The sequence below is a fragment of the Numenius arquata genome, chromosome 10 (assembly GCF_964106895.1).
Source record: "Numenius arquata chromosome 10, bNumArq3.hap1.1, whole genome shotgun sequence".
Classification (NCBI taxonomy): domain Eukaryota; kingdom Metazoa; phylum Chordata; class Aves; order Charadriiformes; family Scolopacidae; genus Numenius; species Numenius arquata.
The window spans coordinates 46,629,183-46,650,013 of NC_133585.1; the positions used below are offsets into that span (position 1 = coordinate 46,629,183).

At 38.2% G+C, this 20,831-nt stretch overlaps 1 protein-coding gene across 1 annotated transcript in view; it reads left to right on the forward strand.

Annotated features, from left to right (window-relative positions):
- The window catches only part of CEP135 (centrosomal protein 135), a 31,396-nt gene extending 19,134 nt beyond the window's left edge, over positions 1-12,262 (forward strand). Inside the window, exons 19-25 of the mRNA XM_074154512.1 lie at positions 2,268-2,378; positions 4,195-4,380; positions 5,315-5,524; positions 6,507-6,709; positions 9,738-9,842; positions 10,247-10,393; positions 12,241-12,262. Coding sequence (XP_074010613.1) covers positions 2,268-2,378; positions 4,195-4,380; positions 5,315-5,524; positions 6,507-6,709; positions 9,738-9,842; positions 10,247-10,393; positions 12,241-12,262 — 984 coding nt within the window. The remainder of the gene's footprint in view (positions 1-2,267; positions 2,379-4,194; positions 4,381-5,314; positions 5,525-6,506; positions 6,710-9,737; positions 9,843-10,246; positions 10,394-12,240) is intronic.
- Positions 12,263-20,831: the final 8,569 nt, after the last annotated feature.

Below are 20,831 nucleotides of genomic sequence, written 5' to 3' on the forward strand. Positions count from 1 at the left end.
ACAGAAATTGTTGAAAGATTCAGTGAGTTAAACTGATTATCATCATTATTATTATTGTGGCATCTTCATCTTGAGATGTTCTCCAGGGGTCTGCAAATTAAACCAATCACAGGTGTGTAAGGCTTACTCTTTCAAGAGCATAAGGGACTTATATATGTAGTATGTGTCCGTTTGCACTCTGACCAATCATCATTGCTCCACCTCCCTTTCTTCGGAATTCTCTGGGTCTGGGATCCATGGCTTGGAGAGCCTGAAGTGCATTCAGCCTTGTTAATCCCTCACGTAGTTTGAGGAATAATGAATTGGTTTTGTGCACCAGCTGGTTACTGCTGACCAAAAGTCTCCCAGGTCTCCCAGCTCCAAGTGCTTGACATGGATGTCCATGTACAATAGAATATGTGTACAGACAATATATATAAAAAAATATCCAGTGTTTTATAGGGTAAATAACATTATTTATTGGGCTAAACATGAGAAAGACAACGTAGAGAATACATGATTGTGATTTAAAGAGATAGCCCAGAATTTTGTTGCAACTCATGACATTCAATTTGTATAGCAAATACAACTATTGCAGCTTATCAAGAGACTCAAATGCCTTGTGCAATTTTGATGCTGAGATACAAATGTTTGTTTGAATTCACTGTAAATGCCAACACTACAAATAATCAGGGCCTTGTTAGCTAAACCATTTATTTCAATACCCCTCGGTCAATCCGTCTGAGTCTGAAGCTAGAAAGTACAATATAGCAAGATGTTTTAAGTAAGCAATGTGGTACCCTCAATAGTTCTTGCAAAACCTGTGGTACAATACATGGATATGTGAGTGTATAATTGAAATTAGGGATGCCATTCACAGATAACTGATGAAACGAAATACTAAATATTATCATAATGTGATGACTATAGCTTTCCCAGTGTTCTTGGGAAGCTATCACAGAGACAAGCAGACTGATTTTAACTTATGCTAAATAAGGCACACAGTAAATAAGCTGACATTAATTAATATTAATATATGACAAAAAACAGAAGGAAAATAAATAAGGCAATATCCTCTGTACCCCTGCATTTGACGGTGGGGATAGAAGAAGATACTTGCCTTTTTGGCTCTCTGAGCTAGATGACAATCAGAAAGGCGAGAGCTGAATCTGAGAGGGCTGGACTTAGCAGTTCCAACAACCCAAACAAATTCCATGGTGCATTTTTAATGTCTAAATATGATCTTAATAATGCATTTAGTTATTTTATCTTTCAATTCTATTTTAAAATACATGTTCTTTTGTTATAAATTTGACTTTCTAGTGACACACAACTTTCCTTCACTCAGGGATAGTGAGTCTTAAGGCTAGAAAAATCCCAGCTCCCAAACATCTGTATGTTGAATTTTCCAAAGATCAGTAGGGTGTGTCATCAGGGAAGATGCAGATTTTATGAACTGGTATGGTATTCATTGTTTTCTGTGATTATTCTTGCTGGGAAAACTCTTTGGTGTATCTATGATATTGGTGTCATGGTTTAATCCCAGCCAGCAACTAGGACCATGCAGCTGCTTGGTCACTTCCCTAGTTGGGTTAGGGGAGAGAATTGGAAGAGTAAAAGTGAGCAAAAACTCATGGGTTGAGATAAAGACAGTTTAATAAGTAAAGCAAAAGCCGCACACACAAGCAAAGCAGAACAAGGAATTCATTCACTACTTCCCATGGGCAGGCAGGTGCTCAACCATCCAGGAAAGCAGGGTCCATCATGTGTAACGATTACTTGGGAAGACCAACACCATCACTCCAACTGTCCCCCCTCCCTTCTTCTTCCCCTAGCTTTATATGCTGACCATGACGTCACGTGGCATGGAATATCCCTTGGGTTAGTTGTCTTTGCTGTGTCTCCTCCCAGCTTTTTGTGCCCTCCCAGCTTACTCGCTGGTGGAGTGGTGTGAGGAGCAGAAAAGGCCTTGACTGCTCAGCGACAACCAAAACCATCAGTGACTACCAACAGTGTTCCCATCCCAAACCCAAACCACAGCACTGCACCAGCTGCCAGCAAGAAAGTCAACTCCATCCCTGCTGAAACCATGGCACAGGAGATAGTTCTGGAACCTACAAGTTCGAAAGGGCTTTGGCTAAATTACTTGAAAGTAGAATAGAATAAAATCTATTGCTTTGAGTTAATGCTGACATGCTCAGCATTGCTTTGAGTTAGTCTGATACAGTAATAGATAGTGGGATTAATTTCCTCTAAGGCACTGTTTTGCGTTTATGTCATCTCTTTAGGCTGTCAGTACTGACCTTGAACATGCAATACGTGAAAAGGAAGAAATGAAAACCAGCGTTCATAATTATATAACTGAAGTTTCCAGAATTGAGAACTTGATGGCTTCGAAGGTAAAAGTATAATCTGTAGGTGGTCATTACTGTATTCAGTAAATCCGTTGGTTCTAGAGTATAACACATTCTCCTTAGGATACAATAAACAAATTAAGAAATGTGCGTTTTAGGTCCTGTTCTCCTTGCCTGTCCCATTTCCTTCTTTTATTTTTTTCCTTCTTTCCTCTGCAGTGTTTCAAGCTACTAGTGGATTCATATAAAGCCTTATTAGATCTGAAGCACTGATAAATTCTGTCACATCACAATTTCATTGATTATGTTTCAGTTGGCCATAACTGGAGAATAAGAAACGAATCGTGTTTGAATGTTGTTTTGTTTTGTGAGTTTTGACAAGGCAACTAGTAAAATATCTGGTACTATTTCATGATTGTATGCAACAAGCAGTTTATACGATGGTTTTTAATATTTGACACTTTTTAAAAAGAGAAATATTACATGTAGTTCTGCAGAAAAGTGTAAAAATAGAACATTGGAGTGTTTTCTCTATGAATTGTAAGAATTCAGAGTTTTTGCTGTACTGACAAAAAAGTGCCTTTGTTAAATGTATTTTATCCTGATGCTTGGATTCAAAAGTGTGACACATGAATTAAAACTTACAGTCATTTAAAACAAATAGAATTTGTCAAGACAACATGAACTGGCAAATTTATTATGTGGCTTTGAATAAGGAGAAATATGTTCTGATCTGACTGACTTGCATGTAAATGCAATCACTTTTTACAAGTAGAAACTGAAGCATAGAGGAAAAAAATAAGGTCAATAGTATGTTAGCTTAGAACTCTCAATTTAAAACACTTGAAGTTTAGTTTTTTAAGAGTTTTATAATATATCACAGGTCCAAAACACTTCAGCTACAGATGTGGCCACATCTTTGGCAAATGAGAATCCAGTTATGCAGGTCAAGTACCAAGAAGCTGTATATACGGCCAGTGGCCAATGATGAAAGGTTGGTTTCAGGGATTTGTCTAGTATTATATCTGGATGTTGCTTGTGGAGACAAGGATTTACTTTTCTGCAGTCTTCACTTGCTTAAGCCTGAGTTTCTGTCTCCTAATGCTGCGTCTTATTCTGTCTGCACCTTTCAAGTTCTGCAGGAAACAGACGGAATGTCAAAACCAGTAGCCTTCCTCATTAGATAAAACTGATTCATATTAGCAACATGCTTATTCCGCTGTGTTGCATGAACAGGGGAAGAAGGGAATGGAGCAAAAAAAAAAGAAGAAAAATTAGTCACTGCCCTATAATGTGCACTTACAGTTGGGCCAAATTAAAACTCACAGGCAACGTTTGTTCTATCCCTACATAACTTGAAAGCACTAAAGCTTGCACTTTTGTACTTTTATGATAGACTGTTTAGGTGGATATGACCAAATAGATTCTCAGTATTTCAGGCACTGTAATATAAATATTTCTAAGACCGCAACAAGTTAAAGAGCTGAAGATGGACTCCTGCTGGAATATCTTGGAAAGGGCAGCACTAGGATCAGTACATCTCAGTAATGTGACCCTTGACAATGCAGAGACATCCAAAATAACCCCTCCCCTGGGAGCCTTGAAACTCATTAACAACTGCTAAATGTAAATACTTCTGTTTAATAAAACTGAATGTCGTTACTATATTCGTTTACTATTTGGACATGCAAAGGGATGGTGCCCTTAAGTAATTGTCAGATAGTTGGAGTGAGAAAAAGGAGAAAGATCTACTTTCTTCTGAAAAAAAAAAAAAGAGATACTGTAGCGAGTAGGTATGAAGTAAGATCAAGCAACTTGAAGATACGTTGATCACAGTACGGTGATTTACTGTTTCATCTAGGAAAAAGAAAACCAAGAATTGTTAGAGAAGTTCCGAATGCTCCATACGCAAGCTGAAGACTGGGAAATAAAGGCTCATCAAGCTGAAGGAGAAAACAGCTCAATACGACTTGAACTCCTTTCTGTAGACACAGACCGGAGACATCTTCAAGAGAGAGTAGAACTTCTAGAAAAAGAGATTCAAGAGGTAATAACTTGCGCAATGAAAATCTGTTAAGGGAAGTGGGATACAGTCAAGTAGTTTTTAATAAAGTCAGGCTATTTCTAATGCTCTAATGGAAAATAATTCCTATACATGAATGTTTCAAATGTGGATGCTTGAATTTTTGAAACAGTAACTGATTTTTGTTAGATGTGCTTTCCTTCTCCTTCCCAAAATTAGAATCACAGCATATATTTTAATTTAGATCTCTTCTGTTGGGTGATCATTGCTATTATGTTATTGTCTCTGTAAGAACCTTTTTTTCAGTTGTTTCAAAATATTTACGTATAGCTTTACGTGTATTTTTTAAGCTAGCTTTGTGAGTATTTTGTAAGCTTAGATCTTGCATTTCCTTGAAGCTCTGAATGAATTATTTGAAGCATTGGTGGCTGGAGTAAAGGTAAAAATCTGGTAGTAGTAGTCCAAATCCAGAATCAGGATTCCATAATACCAAAACCTAGACCAATAGCATAGAAAATAATGAGGTTTACATTTTAGAAGTACTAACTTCATGAAGAAAGTTTTAAATTATGATAGTTGTGGATTGACCATATTTTGTCTTAGGCTTTTAATTAGCCAAAAACAGTTAGAGACTTTAATATTGTAAGTTGAGTAAAAAATAGCTCATATTTTGGGTTTTTTAAGCTTTTAATTCTGAGCCTGAATCCAGCCTCGTTCCACTCTTGTATAGTACTTATATAATTCTTCAAGATGGTGATTAAAAATTACAGAGATGGTTTATTAGTTGTTCTTTGCTGTGATTCAGGGACAGGAGAGGAAAGGAATGTAATATAAAATTAATTTTAAAGGGAAAGTTAATTTTGAAGGGAAGAGAAAGTATTAAAAAAGACCCTATTATCCAATGGAGAACTGTTAATTTTTAACACTGAAGGGGTATCTATATTTGTCTCTTTTTTAGCATATTGTTGCACATCAAGCATATGAATCTCAGATCTCCTCCGTTACAAAAAATATATCCAAACTGGAAGAGGATATTAAACGTGCAAATCAGGATAAGTCTTCTATGTTGGCGGACCTGGCTTCTGTGAGGGAACTCTGTGTGAAACTTGAGGCCAACAAAGAACTTTTGTCTCGACAGCTGACGTCCAAAAGCATGGATTATGAAAGGGTAAGCAGCAAAGGCAAATTTAATTTGCTAGAATAAAATATCTTCCTCTGCTTTTAATGGTATTTGGAGAAAAGAATACATTACTCTGAGAGCAAGGTAAGTTAATTTACATTACTAGTTTTGCATATACGTATAAATTATAGGTTTTGCAGTATATAGATCCATACCTGTGGGTTTTGTACAAAATGAGGGAGTTTCATTCATTATCACTACAAAATATGGCAGCATTAGTTTTTCCTATACCACAGAGACAAATTATTTTTATTTGGTTATATGTTCTGTTTTTTAATTTACTTAAATTTTCAACTTTTATAAAAAGCAAATAGTGCACTTCTTATTTAGACATTAAAGATTTTTCCATAATGGATTTTTTTTTATTTAAATTGAAATTTAGGTTCAGCTGAAATTCATTAAATATTTTGAAATAGTTTAAACAGTTCTAAATATCCATAAATTCTGGACTTTTTTCTTTGTTGTGTCATTACTTAGTGGTTAAGTCAGGCTTTCTCTTACTGCAATATTCAAGGCCTTGAGAACAGTAGTTCTCATCCCCACAGAATTTGTTTATATTCATAGAACTGATGAGGAAAACAAGCATTCCTACATTTTCAGTAAAAGCCAAGAAACTAATTGTGAGCTAAGCTAGTCAAATAGAATGAAGTATAGTAAATACTATTTTTGTACTTGTGCAAAAGTTTACTGCTGTTAAAAGCCAATTAGTGTTCTGGGTTCTTATCTAAGACTTTCCAGCACTCAGGAATCCAGCTCCCAATAAAACATTTGACAGATGTACAGCTTGAATAGTTTTAAACTAAGTATACTTTTAAATAATTATAGGCTTTCATTTGTTTCGTGAGCTCGGTTTCCTATTCATTTTTATGAAACTTCCAATCATTTCAGTTTTTATAACAACTCTTCACAGAAGAGAACTCTATGTGTTTGTAAACCGGTGTATTAATAACGTGTAAAATTTGTGCCCTAGGTTCTAGGTGAATTAGAAGATATAAAATCAGAAGCAGAGTTACTGAAAAAGCAGTTATCCAGTGAGAGACTTACCGTTCAGAATCTTGAAACATTGCTGGCTACCAGTAGAGACAAAGAATTTCAGAACCATATAACATCCCACGAGAAAGATTCCGAAATTCAGTTATTGAAAGACAAGCTAACGCTTGCCGAGAGCAAACTGTAAGTTTTGCCAGGTATATGTATGTGTTATGTGGTTGTCACACAACAAAAGTTTCTTTGTAAACAATTGTTCACAAAGTCAAATTCTTGATGTTCAGTATGGCCGAGCAGATTTTTGCAGCAATGTTTCTTGGCCTTTCATGGCAACATTTACTTAAAGTTTCTGTACTGATCTTTCATATGGCTTTCATTAATTGGCACTCTGGTGGTCATCAATTTAGTACAAGCAGTAAACTTAAACAGGAGTTCCGAAGGAAACCTACTGTGAAAGGAAGGAACACTATGCTGAGTTTTCACAGTCTTGGGAATAAGCACTCAGTTTCTCTCTGGATTTGTGCCCAGTCCGACATATCCCTCATATCTGATGGGTTATTACAGGAAGAAAGAAAATATTCCCTTGGAGGAATAGTGGCTATTCTATTGAATTGTTTTACTCTGTTTATCTCAAAGGTTCTGCATGTTGCTAGGCAAACATTCAAGTGGGAGAACTAGTTGTATATACTTTATTTTCTACTGTTCTGTTTGTAGTAGTTGCAGTCTGTAGATGAACAGGAACTTTAAACGTTCACAGCTGTGAGTGAAGTGTGTGACAATTATGTTTGTCTTGCAAAATATAAAAATGATAAGTAAATGAGATCTTGAGGCTCTACAGTGATTAAGTATTAAATAAACAGAGCATATTGAATAGCTAAAATACTTGTTGAAAGCTATCTGTATCTACTGTAAAAGAGCCAGATGTCCTGTGAAAAAATAGTGTATCAGCATGTAATCTTATTATATGAAGATTACTGTGCATAGGGGTTCCAAATTAAAATATTTCCTAATTTTTGAGTGATTTACTTCATGATCTTAATTTTATTTAAATGTCATTGACATGGAATAACCTCATAACTCATAAAACTGTTTGCTTTCTTTCTTTATTTTACAATAATGACATTGGGCCCTGAATTCTTACTTCCATCCTGAAAGCATATGCCTGTCTCTGAAGGACTTAGAATAAGATATCATCGAAAGCCGGTCCTCTTGTCTTCTGCATCTGTTCTCAACATACTGGATCAAGATACCATTCTAGGAATTTTACTGATGAATAGGGAACACAGGAAAAAATACTCTGCGCTTCTTTTTGGATCAAATCTTTTACGCAGTGTGTGCATCTTCCTGGACTCAGAGACCAGCGAGTGCCAGACAGGATGTCTGTGACTGAGCTAGCAGTGGAACTCGTTTTTCAGAATTCAAGTCCAGTGCTTTAGCAATAAACTAGTACATCTTTGCTTCTCCATAAGTGACTTTTGAGCACTCCACCTCATATTGGGTTTGAAGACTGTACAGAATAAGATAGCTGTCTAGATTCTGGCTTAGTCAACTTATGTTACACTTAATCATTATTTTTTTGCTTGCTTTATAATGCAGTTAATGGTGTTTTGCAACCAAGCATTGAGTTGTCCAAGATGATGACTTGCTAAGAAGTATATTTAATTATATTACTTGAGATTTTGAAGGCTGCTTTTTATTTTGACTCTTGCAGTTGAAACAGTTGGCCCAAACACCAACTGTCTAGTTGACAAGTGTGATGGATTGACCCTGGCTGGACACTGGAGAAATAAAAACTACATCTTAAAACACCTTCCCTCCACCCCTCTATTCTTCCTGGTCTCAGCTTTACTCCCAATTTCTTTACCTCCTCCTTGAGCGGCGCAGGGATACAAGGAATGGGGGTTGCAATCGGTTCATCACCTGTTGCCTCTGATGGTCCTTCATTCTCAGGAGGACGACTCCTCACACTCATCCCCTGGGGTTCCTCCCGAAGGTGACTCCACAAACTTCTCCAGCGTATGAGTTCTTCCCACGGGCTGCAGTTCTTCATGAACTGCTCCAGCTTGGGTCCCTTCCACGGGGTGCAGTCCTTCAGGAACAGACTTGGGTCCCTCATGGGGTCACAAGTCTTGCCAGCAAACCTGCTCCAGCATGGGCTCCTCTGCACAGGGCCACAGGTCCTCCCAGGACCCTGCTCCAGCATGAGCTCTCCATGGGGTCACAGGCTCCTTCAGGCATCCCCCTGCTCCAGAGTGGGGTCCTCCATGGGCTGTAGGTGCATATCTGCTCCAATGTGGACCTCCATGGGCTGCAAGGAAGCAGCCTGCCTCATCATGGTCTTTACCTCATGGTGAAGCTCGTGCTGCAGTAGAACCTCTGCTTTGGCACCTGGAGCATCTCCTTCCTGTCCTTCTTCACTGACCTTGGTGTCTGCAGAGTTGTTCCGCTCATATATTTTCACTCCTCTCTCTGGCTGCAATTGCACAGCAACTTTTCTCTTCTTAACTGTGTTATCCTAGAGGCATTACCACTGTCATTGATGGTCTCGGCTTTGGCCAGCAGTGGATCCATCTTGGAGCCGGCTGGCATTGGCTCTATTGGACACAGGGGAAGCTTCTAGCAGCTTCTCACAGAAACCACCCCTGTAGCCCCCTACTACCAAAACTTTCCCATGCAAACCCGATACAACAAGCTTTCAGACTCTGGGGTTTGCTGGTCTGAGCTTCATTAATGCAGCTTTTACTCAGATTTGATTCATTTCTAGCCAGATAGTTCCAGCCTACTTGATACAATTTTTACTGAAGCCATATCTGTTATGTTTGTATTTTTTGTGAATAGTTACTGCTTTTTTTCTTAAGTGTACATATAAAGACCATCTCATATTGCAACAGAGGATAGTAAATCAATAAATTATATAATTGATTTATCTGTTTTTATAGTACGTATTTGTGTTTACCTTTGGCTGAAAAATAACATGATGTATTGTAGTAAGAGGTTTGCCAGCTTCTCACTTCATTCTCACCTTAGGTTCTTCCAGAAGCATTCTGTTGCATTCACTTGGTTCTCACTGCTTCTAATTTGTCTTTGATTTGGCCTGTGTGAAGCAACATGTTCAGTATCTATTTTTGTTTCATCTTGCTGTAATTCGTCTAAGCTCTTAGCTGACGGTGTTCAAAGAAAACTTTGTTGCTTCTTATGATTTTTTTTTTTTTAGAAGCAGCTATAGCAGAGAGGTTCCCATACTTCGAAGTAAAGCTGCACAGCTGCAGACTGACTGTGATATTTTAAAAAGGCAACTGACAACTGAACGATTTGAACGGTAAGATGCTTTTTTTTCAGTGAGGTGACTTCTCATTTCTTCCTTCTCACTTTTAAAAGTATTGCTTTTTTCAACACTGAGGAACTTTTAGGGAAAATGATATTCCTATTGTCATGCAAAATCTAATATTCTCATCTTGAAAACTGCTTAATTAGAAAAAAAAAAAACTTTCACAGTTTCTGAATTCCCTTGTAAATTTTGTGAGTTTTCCATTGCACCTAAAAAACAAAATCCCTTCTCATGACAACAAGAAGTTGAGTGTCATTACAAGAAAACAAGGCTCTTTGCAAAGTATTGTGAAAATCACCAAGTAAAAATATGGGGAGGGGAAAAGTTAAGTTTTCTTCCTTTAACATCCTGCAGTACCAAAGTGTCATGTAACTGAAATTACTCTCTGTTGGTAGAGAGCGTGCAATTCAGGAAATGCGTCGACATGGACTCTCTACATCATCATTACGCGCTTCACCTCCTCTCAGCTCAACATTGAGGTCTCCCTCACACTCACCAGAACGTACCATTGTAAGGACACCTGATCAAGCAGCAGCTGAAAAGTAAGTCATTTGGTTTTAGCAGATTGTTTCTGTTTAAGAGTTAGGTTTAAGCGGTTTCGGAATGATGCTTTTTTAATCATATGAAATTCTTACACACTTTAGGTGATGCTAAGTTCTTCTTTTGTTGATTCCCCTACTAAAAAATATTGATTGGAAGCGATAGATGCAAAGTGCTCTCCAAAGACCATATAACGCAGTGGATTCCCATTCCTGTTTTTGTTAATGGTCTTGCACCAGCTGACAGCTTCCAAATATATATTGCCTGATTATTATTGCCATTAATTATATCCAAATATATATTGCCAATTTATTATTGTTAATAAATTGTTAATAGTTATCTCCAAACAACAAATGAATCCTTCTAATAGAAATGCCATGAAATTCTCTCAAATACAGCAATGAAAGAAAGACACTCCATAAGAAAAGGTCCAACTAAAATGCATTTGAACCCTACACATTAGATGAAACTGTCTCCAAAACAAATGCATAAAAATAATTAATACATTTTTCATTGTTAGTGCTTGAATGCTATGAATGTCCAAGATTGCGGTCACGAGAGTCCGTAAAAAAGAAATCAAAATCAACCTCTCGCCTCTTCATTTTCATTGACATTTTTATTCTTTCCGAGATTATTGGTGCTTTAGATGATGTCTGTTATCTGTTACAGGCCTGATTATTGACTTTATACCCCGTCTGTCCTGTACTGCGTAATAAATCGCAGTGAAGAGCAGGACGGGGAGAGATAAACAGTGATTGCTTTAGGTGATTGCTTTAGGAAATCTGCACGCTATAACAGCTATACAGTATACTATAACAGTTCATGAATCTAACTATCAGCTGCTTAACTCCAAGAAACAGAATTCCAAACTGATAAGATTTTAAGCTCTATTTTTGTTGGTAATTACATATTGCTTGTTCTTAAGCTTAATTTTGTTAACAAAAGCACAGGTTTTCTGAGAACTGAGGTTCGCATAGTGTGATCCACATTGTCAGCAAATTTTCTTCTGCAAGTTTTTAGACGAGGCAAAAAAAAAAGGAAACTGTAGCAAATGAGATATTGATAGTCGGGGTGAAACAGTGGTTATGACTTTTGTTTTACTGGTGAGCCATTCATTAGGCAAACCCTGTTATATTGCAAATCAACATTTTGATTGAGATAATAATGGATGATATATTTCTGAGAATTAGTATCATCAATAGAGAATTGTCTTTAGTCTTCCTTACTTTATAGTGAGCCCCAAAACCAATAAAAATAGTCCAGTTGCTATAGTTGAAGAATACCATGTAGTGAACTATTTTTATCCTATTATTTGCGTACTTAGTTTTAACAATGAGAGCTCTGTACCATATCTTACCAGAAAATATGCCATTTTCATGAAGTATGTATTTTTAAAGAAAGTGGTTTTTAACAACTGAATTCATATGCACTTTAATTTTTTACTGTCTTGCCTTTTAAACCTCTCAATGGATTATTACATTAGAATGATCTCAGTAGTACTGTCACCATCTTTCACCCTACTTATTTATTCCTTCCTGGGAGTTTACCACGGTAAAGTGTACCCTGCAATTACTGTTCGGTAGTGTTACAACTGTCTTTTTCTCTAATCTGATTTAATCTTCTCAAGACATTTTCTTTTCCTCCTCGTCTCACATTTACTTTGTTAAGCATTTGAGCAATGAGTCAATGAACTGAATGTAGAGTTTTAGATAATGTGCTAATAGTTGATATTCAGGAATAGCAGAAGAGAATATGAGGAGGCTAAATCTAATTATTACTTTTTATCCTAATTTTCATTAGTAAAATATAATAGATAGAATTATTTTGAAATTTTTTCTTTCTCCATCAGAAGTGTGAGCTTCAAGGAATAACCAGTACTTGAACAACAGAAACATTACCTTGTTACAAGGACTTTTTTTTTGGAAATTATGAAGGCTGATGTGTATCCTACCTCTGTTTTCTTCAAATCGGTGATTACCTTTGAAATTTCTGAGAACCTGTGAAGTAATCAACTTTGCAAAATTCTGCTTTCCCAGCTGGCTGGAATGACAAGTTTTTTCCTGGCTGTTTGATGGGTTTTGTATCAAGGCTGGCTAAGTTCTGTTACTATTTTGCAAACGTAATAATTATAAGAAGGAAACGAGTACTTGATATGACAATCTCTTGTTTTAATTTTCTATTTGCTTATCTGATGTGGTTACAGAACTTTGTTCATCTTACTGTGAGCTAATATAGGAGAATAACATACAAGATTGTCTTAAAAATGCTGAGCCAGTGTATGTTTTATACTCACGACAATTCCCTGTATTTGGGCTTTTAACAAGTGCTTTCTGTTTACATGTCATTCTTCATGGTATTTAAAAGTATTGATTATTTTGTGAGTGCATTTTGTTTGCTGTACCTTTTCTTAATAAAAAAAATATATCAGTTATTCTTTATTAATGTTTTTGTCATCTAACAACCGCTCATGTCCTTTTGTTTAATCTTTGTGTGAAATTGCATTTTAACTACTATCCCAGTACTAAATAAAAAGTGAAGAGAAAAACGGTATTTTTAAAGATGTATTGAGATCCTTTTAATATTATAAAATTAATAATAAAGTATTTTATATTCAAATTTTTGAATCATATCTGGAGATGTTTTTCAAATTTTGGTTTTAAAAGATCAGAACAAAACCTGGAATCGTTCACGCAGTTGAGCTGAAGCTGTTGGAGAGGTGAGACCGGCCTCTGTGTTGTGACACGCATATTAGGTAAATGCAGTAAGAGCTAACCTTTAAAATATCTGGTGTGTTTAGCAGAGGAGCATTTCAAATTTAGGCTGTGAAGTAAGATGCGATTAGCAATCACAATCTTATGCTCTTAAAGTCCATCTATACAGATAATTGTATATCAAATCATTCTTCTACTCGAGAACATAGTGTTCTAGTAATTACACGCCATTCAGGTTGGCACGATGCGTATTCATAGGTATCGTGCAGAGGACTGGAAGCATATGGAGGATGTGTTGTTGTACATCCCTGCACTGCCCAACAGGCAGGGTTCTGCTTGCCTAATGTTGAATAAAAAACCAGTGATTACCAGCTAACGTTACAGGTATCTCTAAGATGTAAACAACATATTAAATGACATGGGAAAAAAAATATTATTTTTTCTTTTAAATTTTGTCTATTTTGCACTAAGATTGTTACAGTTAGAAATTATAAAGAATATTGCGTTAACTGGAAATACTGTCTCATATATTCATAAGGAAATAATTGCTGCTGCAAGCTGTGTAGATACATTTTATTTTTCATGTGTTGTATTTTTTATTTAATATGTGTCTACACGTATTAAATGTTACTAATTACAAACAACTTAGAACACCCATTCAGAAGTACCTGAAAATATTTGTACCACGCTGGGCTTCTGAGCCATTACAAGGAATTGTTTGTTTAAAGTGGGTGCATCTCAGATTTTTTTACTTTTGGTCTCTCATTTGCCAGTTACAGGAATGGGGAGGTCCTAGTCTCTAAATGTTACTTAGGTATTAATACTGTTTGTAATTAAGGCAGTAGGTTCCATAGATGCTAATTGACATTAATTATTCAGGATGAAGCAGTTCAGTAGGAAAAAATAACTCATTTTCTGCTCTTGATTTCTTCAGTGGTGACTTTTAAATACCTTCTTTTTTATATAAACCCTTTTAAATTGGAATCTGAATTAAAAAGAGAGCTAGTGTTCCATTTTATTGAATATACAGTATTTAATCTTACAAAAAAATGTGTATTTTGACATTACAGTTAATACCATAACACTTCAATTAATAATAATTCTTACATGAATATCAATTATGAAGAATCAGTGGATTGTTGAGCACAGGTGGTATAATAAAACTATATCATTTTGGTGACCGAAGCCTGTGCAGCGCTCTAAAACTAAAACATTCCTAATATTCAGACTATGGTAGAGCTGTCATTTTACCTTCTCTTACTATTATTTTATATACCTTTTTAATATACCTTTATAAGCAAGTAAAATAAAAGAAAATTAATATTTATACAACTTTGCTTTAAAATCAAGTGTTTCATTTCATGAAGTACAAAGCAAGCACAGATTTGTGGAAGATTTAAATCCGTGGACTACCATATACGTCATGTATGAAACCAGCCTTATGTGAGTCGGGATATTATCATGACTCTCCTGGACTCCACTCCAAGAAGCTTCTGTGCTGCTCTCACCTTCTGGAAGATGAAAAGATCATGGAAGCCTCATGACCTGTTTTAGTCCTCAGCTGGGGTGAGTTGAAAGCAGAGTGGGGCGGACGTTAAGTCATGGGAAAAGTCCAAATACCCGAGTTGTCTGTCTTCTGTTGAGGACAGGGGAAAATAATAAAGGCAAAGCAATAATTGTTGGGGCTGTTTCTCTACAAAACAAGAAAGCCTGTTGTCAGAAACAGAGGAAACTGGAGAGAATAGAAGGAAAGTTTTTATCAATTTATTAAAACCTGAATTGCTCAATTAAACTCATCATAATGTGTTTTTAAGAAACTCTTAGAATTTTTTTTTTTTGTCTTACAGCATGTCCCTTAAACTTAGACAATTAACCTGAAGTTAAATAAGCAATTCTAGGGTTCAGTTGCAAAACACAATTTGTTCTTTTTTTTGTCTCCCTAAATCTGAGAAACACTGAGATTCCTAGATATGTGGTGCTAAAAGGTTAAGATTAGGGCTTCAGTCTTTCAATTTAAAATACTTTATACAGAAATTGGTGCACATGTGGCAAGCCTGACCTATTCCCAGGCTATTATTCCTCAATGAAACCATATGACCACAGACTTTTACTGTTCATCCTCTAGTATAATTATCATGTCACCCAAATGGGGGAAGAGAGAAAGCCTGAAACGCCTGATGGGTGCAAGTAAAAAGATTGAGACCGTCTCTTCCCGGTGGTATCCAGGGAAGGTACAAAGCGCGACGGGCACAAATTGAAAAACAGAGAATTCCATTTAAATGTGAAAAATACTTTTTTTCCATGAGTATGGTCAGTGAAACAGAGTCCCCGTCCAGGCTGGTATTGAAAACCCGGTGGGACACAGTCCTGGACAACCTGCTGTAGCTGACCCAGCTTTGAGCAGGGGGTTGGACTAGACGATCTCCAGAGGGGCCTCAGTTCTGTGACTCTGGGAAATTTTCCAAACAACAGCGTGATTAGTCCCTATCCAGATGTAGTGGTTATCATCTTTGACTTTTTTAAGATTATGAGTATAAAAATAATTGCATTGTCATTGTTTTGTCTCAATGTTAGATTTAATCTACCTTAGATGGTGAGTTTTGGAGCTTATCACGTGGCAGTTGCCTATCGCACCTGTGTGTGCTGCTTGCTCAGCATCATCCCAGCGGAGCTGCTCCACCAGGTTTGTCCTTTACCATTTCAAGGCGACAGTGCAGGAATTAGACTGTTTTGCTTAAACTAACTAGAGTGGCACGATGGCAAATGGAAGAAAGTGGGAAAAATGAGGATGTCAGTAGCTGCTTCTGCTTGTTTTTTATACCGCTGAGCGGGGAGAGCCGTGTTTTCCGGAATGCAGGCAGAGAAATGAGTTGCAGCGTGGTTAGTCAGGCGTGAGTAAGCCCAGGTCTGCAGGAGCAGATACTGCTCTCCCGGAAGATTTCCATTGAGCCTCGAAGCCCAAAGGAGCACGTTGATGTCTGCGCCTGTTTTTATGTGAAAAGAGACGTGTGGGTCACTGGACTCTAGGCACGTGTGCATTCTTTATCTGTAGCCATTTGCTTTGCATAAATGCGTAAATAAAACATGTTGAATAGGAGGTAGACACCCCCCAACACACCCCTGCTTGCTTCTTGCTTTTAAATGGTGTGTTTGTGCCACCTAGTGGGCCTGTGTCTTTTCCAGCGGTCACGGCACCTACTGAGCAGGTTCAGGTTTCTCCATAGAAATTCTAGATACATCTAATAAACTCAAAGTGAAAGAATTACTGATAAAGCCACCTGTTCCTGAAACCCGTCCATCACTTTGCGACTGATTTTTGTGACTGCATCACTGCAGAAAGTGTCGGTTCTTAGGAAAAAATAAATAAATCTCGCTTTAGTATATTTTCCAGGAAAGTGCAAAGATCGAATTTTGGCATCGAGGGTCTGAAGTAATTGAGCGATTTGACTGATCTGCAGGAACTGGCAAAGGCAGGATTCACCTCTTTTCTGGAGGCTACTTTTGAAGTTTTCTATCAGTACCGCCCAATTCTGCTGCCTAAAAACGTGTTAGTGCTGTGATAGCAGCAACCTCTGAATCTTTCAAAGGAGCGCTGCAAAACTCAGCTCTGTCATCGCGGTGGCTTGTATCTGTAGATTTTGCATATAAATATACATACGTAATTGCTAATGTAAAGATAGCAGTCAATATACTTCACAGCTCTCCAAATAGTAGAGCTGGTGCATGGGCTTCATTTCTGGTTTATCTGTGCTCTCGTGTACTATGGATTTGGTCATGGAAGGGCTGAAAAGGGCATAGACCGCCCATACAGGGCTTGTGTGACTGGTCATCTCTGCAACGGTGCAGGTGAAAAAGTGATTTCCAGCATTTAATTAACATTTATTTCTTCCAGAGTCGTATAGCTAGGGTTTTTGCACAAATACCACTTCTGAGTCAGGAATTCACTGAGCTGCAAATCAGTAAGGAGAAGGAAAGTAGCAGTAAATGTTTGCCCAAATGTACAATCTTCCTTTAAAATATCCAGTATTGGGCACAGAGAAAAAAAAATTCATGAGATGGCTTTTTGGTCTGACCCAGCATGAGTGTTATTTTTCTGTAAGACCCCATTCCCGTTAAGAACAGCGGAAGGACCACTTCTGACTGGGCCAAAAAGTTGAGTAGCAGGCAGTGCCCAAGGCCGTATGGCTTTTTTTATCCAGGGAGCGTCTGAATCTGGGGATCTGGCTGGCAAAACGCGTCTTTTTTCTCAGTAGTGGAAGATCAGGAATCACATAATCAATGTTGGCTCAAAAAGTGGCAGAGTTGGGATGGAACTGAGTGCAGCACCTGATTTTACTGTGTTCACCTTGGGAAACTGGGGAAACCAGTATCCAGCACTGGTAACACTTTGATGTAGGTAGCTGAATTGGAGGAGCGGGGCCCGTGAAGAGCTGATACAAACACGGGATTTAAGGATGTGGGAAAGAAGGGAGGCTGCTCTCTGTGCTGCTGCGTTGGGGAACAGCTGATTTTGGCTTTGTTTCTTGTAATTCCCCCCATTTTTTTGTAAATGAAGGGGATAAAGGTCATAGCGCTATAGCCAGGCGCTGGATTCAGACTTTGGTTTTGCTGTGAGATGAGAACAAATTGGGGTTCAGAGCCGGGGTGCAGCCGAGGATGCGGATCTCTGTTCAGTGGGCGGGGTGGGGGGCGCTAAACGGTGCAATCCGGCTAAATCCAGCCTCACCCTTTCCCCCGCTGGTTGGAGGGCGAAGGCAGGGAGCCGGGAGAGGCTGGGGCTGGGAGCCGGGGCGCTGCGGGGCGCCCGTGAGCGGCGGCGGCCGCTCTTCCACGGGGCGGGGGCGGCATCCGACGGGCTGGGCGGCATCCGAGGGATGCAGGAGCCGCCGGGTTCTTCCCTTCTGGCAGCACGGAGAGGGAGAACAGGTAGGAAGGACCTTCTTTCCCCACTCCCCACCCCGCAAACGTCGCAGCCCGGCATCCTCCCCGCGGCTCTCGGCATCCCGGGCGCTTCGCCGTGGACGCGGGGCGGCGGGAGCCTTCTCCCCGCGGGGCTGTCGGTGCGGGGGTCCGTGTCCGCGTCCCTTCGCGTTGCCCACCCCAGGCGGTGTTGGCTGGATGTGGCATTTTGGCTCCTTCACGCCCGCCGCCACCGGCAGCAGCGGTGGATAACGCGGGCGGGCGGCGGATGCGCGGGGAGGACAGCCAAAAAAAAAAAAAAACCCACATGTAAGTAGCCACCTACCCGTATTCGGTTGCCTTTGTTCCGTGAGAGGTGTAAGGAGGCGTGCGGGGGGGTTTTCGGAAGGTGCTACTTCGTTCAATGGCTGGGCTAGTCCTTTCGAATCCCTTCTGTTTTTCCTTTGTTAGCATTTTCCCAGGGAGTCCTGTGTTCTCTCGGCTCTGCTGAAAGGCAGGAGCTGTCAGAAAGATGACTTTGTTTCCCACGATGCTTCTCCAGAGCAGCGTTGCTTTGTTTAAGCTCCCGTAAGCCATTTATCACAGAACTGCCATCGCCTTGTAATGAGCTATGAAATCTGCTGCTTTTCACGGTCGAAAGGCAGCCGTACATCCCTTTCTTACCCTTTCCTTAGGATCTGGAGCAGGTAAGCTAGAGGTAATATTATTTTGCATGGGAAATTGTTGTTTTACGCGATCTCTTCGGTTAGACAATGTCTATATTAGATAGAAAATATTTGTGCAACTCATCTTTCTATATGTCATGAATGAATGAGGGTCTGGGGTTTTTCTGAATTAATTTTGCTGGTATTAACATGAGTCTATTGCAAATCTGCTTCTTTGTAGTTGTAGTAGGCAAAATGTTGTTATGTCTCTGCTCTGTCATTTTAAGTGTAAAAACACCCAGCTGAAAACACAGTTCAAGGGGTAAATAGAGACCTGGAAACCACAACTGTGCATCCTGAAAATTTAATATGCCTGACAATAATGGCACTGAAAGTGATCCGCTCTTGGGTGCGTGGGGGATGGGGGCAGGGAGAAAGGGAAGAGTAATTTACAGCCACAGGCCTAATAATAGATATTCTGTCGATAATAAATATATAGATAATATAATTTGTTATACTCCCAAACAGATTTTCTGTACGTACCCCAAAAGGTGTATAGCGATTGTGTGAGAAAAGCTCCTTTCTTAGAATCTGAGCTATTTAAGCCACCCAACAGCAGTAACATGTATCAATTCCTATATTTTAACAGATTAAAGATGATAAATTGGAATCAGAACTGACTTTTATTTGGTATTTAGTAATCAAGAAATCCCCATCACCAAAATAATCCTAATTGCACCTTGGGTAGACAATTAAGTCCTTTAACTATATCAAAACATTAATCAGTGAGCATAAATGTTATTGTGAGTTTCTTCAATGAAGCCATTTAAATTTTTTAATATAGGCAGTAATTAGCAGTTCTGCATATAACTAACTTTATGTGGTTGAGTCCAGGTGAGGAATTCATCACATTAACAAATCCAACACTTCCTTGGCTGCAATCAATTTATCAGATTAGAGGCTGTGTTTGGTTTTGAATATTTCATTTCAACAACGAGCTTGAATTTAAGACTGTGAAGTGTATTGAAACTTTGTATGAAAGCGATTTGTGTATTAATTTATGTCCCAGTTTGATGGTAGTTAGAAGAATTACCCTGAAATCTTTATTAATAAATATGGCACGTAGCTAAGAGATTGTTGATGGTTGTTGTTGGGTCTTTTTTCTCCAATAAGAAAATGTATCTCAGAGCATCCTGTTCTAAAATTAAGGACCCTTTTCAAATATCCATTTGGGCGATCTTGTGTTTTAGAGGGAATTGCTTCACACTTGTGAGCAATGATTGCTTTTTTCCCCATTGTGCTGTATAATAGGATTTTTAAAAGTACACTGGTAGCAAACACGGTTGGTGTAAAGTATGAATGTCTTGCTGTGTTCTGTGCTAAGACATTGACTTTTTTTTTTTTTTTTCCCTAAATTTGTTCCTTATATGTCTTATTTCAGTCTGTTGTCTTGTGAGGTTATGCAGGTAGTAGCAGTGGTGAGTTGGTAATGCATTAGGTAGATTTTATTTATTTTTTAACATCCGGTTCTTGAAAACTTAGATGAAATATATTTGCTTTTAAAGGGACTGTTATTTTAGCAATAATATTTAATTTTTATTGCAGATACTAAAAAGCAATCTTTTTAGTTTCAGACTTCTGATTACAGCAATAAGAACAACTTTTGAGGGTTCTTCTGCTTTGCCTTTAGCCACTCTGAATACTGTTTTGCCACGTGTCTCAGTCACCGTAAATTGATATATCTGCGTGAGTAATGTAGCTTAGGGTTATTTCAATATATTCCTACTGTAGATGTGTCAGGTAAGCTCTTTCAAAATAAGAAATACATGGCATAATAAGTGTTGACTGAAATGTGATGATGAGTCTGTGAATATGAATATATTTGGTTGTTGTTTTACAATGAAGTCTAACATAAACAGAATTTTTATATAGACAGCGTAAGCTTAAATGACGTTTCCTTACAAACCAAGAGAAGAAAAAGATAATTTTCTTTTTTATATTCTGAATTATTCATATCTGAAAATCGCTGACTCTGATTGTTGGGAGGGATTTTTTTTTTCCTGTCACACAAAATCAATGCACAGTCTTTATTCCACAAAGGCCCAAAGAAGAGAGTTATAGGAAATATGGATAAGCCTACTACTGGCATGTTAGAAAAATACAGT